At 43.5% G+C, this 7,416-nt stretch overlaps 1 protein-coding gene across 1 annotated transcript in view; it reads left to right on the forward strand.

The window, feature by feature from the left end:
• Positions 1–7,193, forward strand: part of scn1lab (sodium channel, voltage-gated, type I like, alpha b) — a 32,214-nt gene extending 25,021 nt beyond the window's left edge. Inside the window, exons 22-27 of the mRNA XM_032506850.1 lie at positions 3–209; positions 624–677; positions 785–922; positions 2,927–3,031; positions 3,877–4,147; positions 4,255–7,193. Of these exons, the coding sequence (XP_032362741.1) occupies positions 3–209; positions 624–677; positions 785–922; positions 2,927–3,031; positions 3,877–4,147; positions 4,255–5,450 (1,971 nt within the window). The 3' untranslated portion in view covers positions 5,451–7,193. The remainder of the gene's footprint in view (positions 1–2; positions 210–623; positions 678–784; positions 923–2,926; positions 3,032–3,876; positions 4,148–4,254) is intronic.
• The last annotated feature ends 223 nt before the right edge of the window (positions 7,194–7,416 follow it).

Here is a 7,416-nt window from a genome sequence, read left to right on the forward strand (position 1 = left end):
TCTGGCTCATCTTCAGCATCATGGGCGTCAACCTGTTTGCAGGGAAGTACTATTACTGCGTCAACACCACCAACGATGAGGTGTTCCCCATCAACGTCGTCAATAACAAGACCGAGTGCCTGAACTTGGTCAACGATAGCGCCCGCTGGAAGAACGTCAAGATCAACTTTGACAACGTCGGTGCCGGCTATCTGGCTCTGTTGCAAGTGGTGAGTTTAGTCTCGGTGACACAGGTGACATTATGAAGACAAAATATCTATATGTTTACAAGTATTTATGATGCAGTTTACAGCTATTAACAAACATTCTTAATCGCCACATACACAGTACAACGAAGTGAAATTCTGTTTCTGGATTCTAACCCATCCTAAGTATATTGTCCTGTTTTACAGCAGACAAAGATTAGTAGACAATAAATAGTGAGACCTAAATGATGACCGAAACTTACTGAAATTCTTTTCCCAAAAATGTCTGGTGTTCCCAGAGCTAATACGATTTGCATTATTGGTATAATGAGGTACGGTAATTTGAAATAAAACACTCCTCTTGGTGACAGCCAAGCAGAGAAGCTTGGCTGTCACACATCAGACTGACACTCTGACACTTCTCTCATCTGCTCTTAGGCAACATTTAAGGGTTGGATGGACATCATGTACGCAGCCGTGGACTCTCGCGATGTAAGTCTCTCGATGCCCAACAGAGGGATTTGTAAGTCAAGAGGCTGACATACACAAGCAATGGATGCGAGTTACTTGTTTAATATGTTCCATCTTCCCTAATCTAGTTGGAAGACCAGCCTGAATATGAAGTGAACTTGTACATGTACCTCTACTTTGTCATCTTCATCATCTTTGGCTCCTTCTTCACCCTCAACCTGTTCATCGGTGTCATCATCGACAACTTCAACCAGCAGAAGAAGAAGATAAGTTGCATTTAGTAACAGTCTAGCACATAATGTAAACTTGGATACAAAAATATTCTGTGTACATATTAGTAGGAATGGAAACCTCATGAAAGTGCAAAACATTGGCTTCCTATAAGAACTTCCTAGTCTCCTGCAACATGCATATTTAAAAAATACTGGTTATGACACACAGCCATCAACAGTCACTACCAGATTTCTTCAACAAAGTAGAGAATATACAATTATGCAATTGTGCGTGAGGGTGAAACAGCTCTGGAAACACATCAGCTTTGTTTGGCCTTTGTAGATGTAATAAAATTTCAAAGTGAAGATGAAATCCAAAAAGGCCATCCTGTGTTGTTGGTCCACCCTGCTAGCTCTTATTAATGTTGACAATCGCAGCTTTGGTTCTGCACTGCGTTGTTATTGCAAAGGTACACCAAAAGGTAGCAGTCCAGTGCCACACTGTGCCATCTACATGCGTCGCCCCGGATACAAAGCAAACCCCGATTTAGCCAGAGCCGACCCACAGCTGTGCTCGAGAAAAGAACTGAGCTACAGAATAATGATTATCTGCAGCATGGTGAGGACCTGCCGCTGCCGACGATTACTGAGGGTGCATGAGTCACTGAGAAACACCCGGGCTGCACATACACACACACACACGCACGCACACACACGCAGTGTCACAGCAAATGTAGTCTGTGCCCTCCTACAGTAACATATAGGCTTGGAAACAGCCCGGAGAGGGAGGGGTTGGGGGATTGCACTGTGTTTGCTGCACGCTGGCAAGTCTGATTCGACTGAGATCAGTTGGTGAGGCCCAGCAGCCCCGCAGCTTCAGCGTCACACAGACGGTGGTTCAGCGTTGACACCAGTCCGCCCTCCAGACACGCATCATAACACTGAATAACGCAGCACTGCCAGTGTGACGTGTGCCTCATGTATCATGTTGTAATTAATGAGGGCATTGTCACTGTGTTGGCCCAAAATGTGGGTCCTTTTTTTGGAAATCATTTGAAAAAGTGTTAAAGCTGCTGCTTTTGTAAATGTATTTTTCATGCTGTGCAATTTAAATGGAATCCTGATACAATGAGTCTCGCCTACAATATGTTTAACCTCAGATCAAATACAACAGTTTCACGAGTTTATCATGAGACATTTTCCCTATGAGGATGAGAATATAGGGAACAGAAAACGATTACACCCGCAATACCATCCTCCTAGATCTTTCAAAAGAAAGCTCACTGTTGTCAGACATGCTCTGATGAAGGCTCAATGCCAAAATGCAGCAGCAGATTTGTCAGCCGGTTGATTGCACATCAGTTTACCCAAATGAATCGCACACAAGGTGATTAATTTACTTTTGGTTCTCTGGATTGGCACCTTTTCCCCTCACTTTGTTAACGGAAAATACAGACATGCTGGTTTTATTGAGACAGAGAGCCCCAGTGAAAGGCAGTGCACCTGTTTCCTCTTACCATCTGACGTTTGATTGGTTGTGGTGCCCGTATGGAGTCACAAGACGGCAGCAACCAAAATGGTCACCTGACAAATCATAATACACAGTTCCACAAATTAAAAATAAGAACATTACTCATGTTTAATTTACAAACCAGAAGTGCCCTCTTATGATGGAAACATCTGTTTAGGCATATCTGTCTTAGGCACTACACCTTTTCTATGAATTAAGTAAAAAGCCAACTCAACATGTTAGTCATCATGTATTTTTTAATTCTCCGTGTCCACCTTGATGTGACGGGATAAACGCTGCTAGCAACTGGGGGGTGTTTGGATAAATTCGGATTAAATTGTCAATCTAGAGGACATCATTTTTATTTTTCCTCACAGAACCTAGCACTCGTACAATACTTTAATGCCCTCTGAGACGCTCATAATTCCGTTAAAAACCAAAATATCTGTAAGATGTTTGGTTGCCCTGTTCACATTGTTCTCTAAAATGTAAAAGACAGATAATCTTCTATGTGGTGATAACCAAGTCTTGTGTTGTGCTCCCTTTACTTTGGAGGACAGGACATCTTCATGACAGAAGAGCAGAAGAAATACTACAATGCCATGAAGAAGCTGGGCTCCAAGAAACCCCAAAAACCGATACCTCGACCAACAGTAAGACTCTTCAGTGTTCACACTGTCACTTCTTACTAACTGTGCCACTGAGGCCTTCAACTTGATCAGAACACTGCAGCCAGAATCGGGACAACAACTAGAAAATATGATCACATACTGTATGATCACACACACAAGTACACACAGCAGTAAACATGATCGGTCTGCGTACAGAAAATCAGTAATGACTCTGTGTTGCCGTATTTGACAGAAATTTATGCATTTTCCTGTTATTTTTGACAATTTGATAAACAAAATGTATATTTTTGAGGGAATAAATACCCCAATTGACAAAACCGGTTAAAAAAACACAAATATTTAGATAAATCACAGGGAGAGTCCTTTTGGTTCTGGTGATTTTCCTTTGGGGCAGCCTGAAACCTCTGGGGGGGGAAAAACTCTGCATCCATTCTGCGTCAAACCTTTTGACTTGTTAACTTATGTTGCTGGTTTTATTATTACGGATTTGATATTATTTTATTAGGATCCTCATTAGCTGGTGCAGAACATCAGCTACTCTTCTTGGGCTTCACATAAAACATGACAGGCAGATGAGACATTTTCAGACAAAACAATCACACAAATTCTTTCAAAGCAAACATAACCATACATATTGCATACATATTGCATACATATATGAGGAATATGTATGGTTACACTAGATTCATATACATTAAAAGTACAAGACAAGATGAAGTTACAAAATATGGTATGTAACATGTTGATTTACTTGTTTTTTGACTACTTTGATGGCGTTCCATTGTTTTGTTGCTGTCTGTTATTTCTGTTCCTTGAATTGACCATGACTTCTGCTCTCCTGTCTCTTGTCCTCCTCCTGCGCCCAGAATTCATTTCAGGGCTGCGTGTTTGACTGCATCACAAAGCAGGCCTTCGACATCGTGATCATGATCCTCATCTGCCTCAACATGGTGACCATGATGGTGGAGACGGACGACCAGACGCCGGAGATGGACAAAATCCTCTACTGGATCAACCTGGTCTTCATCATTCTCTTCACCGCCGAGTGTATGCTCAAGATGATCTCCCTGCGTCACTATTACTTCACCATCGGTTGGAACATATTTGACTTTGTGGTGGTGATCCTGTCCATTGTAGGTAAGGAGATGTTTGAGGGCCTCAGCTGGACTCACTGGATTATCAGTAAAATGGTGCGCTGAACCTGATTTTCGTTTTATACAATTTTTTGTTTGTTTCTTTTGCAGGAATGTTTTTATCCGAAGTCATCGAGAAGTACTTTGTGTCCCCGACGCTGTTCCGAGTGATCCGTCTGGCCAGGATAGGCCGCATCCTCCGCCTTATCAAAGGTGCCAAAGGCATCCGGACGCTTCTCTTTGCCTTGATGATGTCACTCCCCGCCTTGTTCAACATTGGCCTCCTCCTCTTCTTGGTCATGTTCATCTATGCCATCTTTGGCATGTCCAACTTTGCCTACGTCAAGCGCGAGGCGGGGATCGACGACATGTTCAACTTCGAGACCTTCGGGAACAGCATGATCTGCCTGTTTCAGATCACCACGTCGGCCGGGTGGGACGGCCTGCTCGCGCCCATTCTGAACAAGCGGGAGCCTGATTGCGACAGCCAGATGGAGCACCCGGGCAACAACTACAAGGGCAACTGTGGCAACCCATCTGTGGGCATCTTCTTCTTCGTCAGCTACATCATCATCTGCTTCCTGATCGTGGTCAACATGTACATTGCCGTCATCCTGGAGAACTTCAGCGTGGCCACGGAGGAGAGTGCCGAGCCGCTGAGCGAGGACGACTTTGAGATGTTCTACGAGGTGTGGGAGCGCTTCGACCCAGACGCCACCCAGTTCATGGAGTACAGCAAGTTGTCGGCCTTCGCTGACGCCCTAGACCCGCCACTGCGCATGGCCAAGCCCAATATGCTGCAGCTCATCTCCATGGACCTGCCGATGGTGAGCGGCGAGCGCATCCACTGCCTCGACATCCTTTTCGCCTTCACCAAGCGTGTGTTGGGCGAGAGCGGCGAGATGGACGTGCTGCGCGGGCAGATGGAGGAGCGCTTCATGGCGTCCAACCCCTCCAAGGTGTCTTACGAGCCCATCACCACCACCCTGCGGCGCAAACAGGAGGACATGGCCGCCGTGATCATCCAGAGGGCCTTCCGCTGCTACATGATGCGCCTGGCCATGAAGAAGGCCTCCACCCTCTACAAGGAGAAGCTGAAGGAGGGCCTCCGGGACCCCGACAAGGACGTGATGGTCATCAGCAAGTTCAACGAGAACTCCACCTCGGACAAAACGGACATGACGCCCTCCACGGCCTCCCTGCCGTCTTACAACAGCGTTACAAAATCAGACAAGGACAAATACGAGAAAGAAAAAAAGCGTGAAAGACAGAAAGATGTAGACTTTTTAAATAAGAACAAAAAATAACAGTGCATCAGAGACACAAGGGGAATTTGTTTACAACTTCTAAAGGGGGTGGATAGATATACGGCCCTTTTGCGTTGATTGTTTGAGAGATGAGGAATGCTACGCCAGACGGGCCGAAAACGGGAGAGTGCTTATGTCATATGTGAATACATGGGGTCTTCGCAGAGGAGTGATGTAGAAACATAACGACCCTGCGGATATTGCCAGAGATTGACTGGAATATGACATGGAAAAGCCTCTGTGCAAAAACGCTTGTGATTTTCCTATTGGTTGTTGTTACTATCTGACACACTTGAGTGTACTGTTAAGTTGTCTGTAGCTAGTGCTGCTGCTACTACTATAAATCCAGTTTCTTGAATTTAACAATGGCTGTATCACTTAAGTACTCATAGTTACAAGGTTTCACTTTTGTTTTATGAGAAAGAATGTTTTCTACTTTTTTTGTGTGTGTGGGATGATTGTAAGAATGTGACCACTGCTTTCTCTGTTGTAAAATCACCAAGGGCAGACCAAGTCAATGCTGGAAACTACCCCAACCCTCTGAAAGTGCAGTGCCGGGTCGCTGCCACAATGCCCTTGGTTCATACAGTATACGCAGCTATAAACGGAAAGCATGCCGCTGAAGTGCAATGGACAAATGCAGTTCATCGTATTCACTGGTGTGCCATCAGTTATTGTTGAAATCTGTATTGTGCTTCTGGGCTGCCATCTCCCCATTTCAACAGAAAACACAAGTCTCTGAATACAGAGAAGCTGAATGTATGCAAGGCACATTTGAAGAAATTGTTTGACAGTTTGACAAAAAAAATTCTGAGTTGTTTTTTTTGCTGCGATTCAGATGAGGAAGATTGATACATGCTCCTATCTGGCAGTGGTATCAATCTTTTCATCTACCCCTCATTTATTTCCAGGCGCCTAATTCCCCAAAAGTGTCAAAACTGTTCCTTTAAGGCAACACTCGTATCTACTCGTTCATCTGCTGTCGTGTTGCATCGTCTCCTCTCACACGTTTGTTTCCCCCTTTAGTCTCCCAGAGTTCTTGTAAAGAAAAAAGAAGTAATGAAAAGAAAATGTCAATCTGTCTAACTTCTCTCACGCTAGAACATGACAATATATCACATTTAAAGGTTATTATATCCCAAATGTTTGTATAACATTCATGTTGTTCTAAGATTGAGAAGTGAGTGGTTTTAATGTAGTGGTTTTGTTTGTGTATAATATCGCTATTTGGGCCCACAGTATGCATCACACTTACATTTGATGTAAGAGCACTTTTCATCCCCACTGCTACGTAATACCAAGTGTGGCGGTCATACATGTAAGTTTGCGTGTGCGAGATATGTATGTCTATGTGTAGATTTGTGACAAAGGGGAGAATGTAAGCATCTATCTCTTTATGTGAACGAGTGTGTTTTTGTGCAACTGGGGTCTGCAGGTTGTTATTTCCACTGATTATAAATAACATTTTTACTGTAGATATGAGTGCATTTTTCCAGTCTTTGGATTTGATTTGCATTTTATTCTAGAACTCGTCTTTTTCTTTTTTTTTTTCTGCACTGTAACAGAATATGAAACCCGTGTATGGTCCCCATATCTGTAGATAGAAACCATGAAGCAATCAGTAGCCATCTCTCATTGCGCTTGTGGTGTTTTTAGTGAACTGCATGCAAGAAGTGACTACTGTCCGCTCATATGGTCATATAATTTCAAAGCCAAAAGAATAAAGGACATATTTTTTGTAAACGCTTGTTTATTTTTGCCATTTTCTTTCCAGCCTTGTCTTAGTTTGATGGTTCCAAATGTTTTTTCTGTGAGTGGCACCTGCTCTTTGGCCTGTGATCTGAACCTGAAGTATGAACTTTTGGTTGAGCAGGATCATTCATGTGGTACAAATACATGTTACACTTAACTATGTATCAATTTGCAAATGTGACAAGTGACTTTCTTTTGTTATATAACCAAAGAT

This window comes from Etheostoma spectabile, chromosome 24, assembly GCF_008692095.1.
Source record: "Etheostoma spectabile isolate EspeVRDwgs_2016 chromosome 24, UIUC_Espe_1.0, whole genome shotgun sequence".
NCBI classification, from domain to species: Eukaryota; Metazoa; Chordata; class Actinopteri; order Perciformes; family Percidae; genus Etheostoma; species Etheostoma spectabile.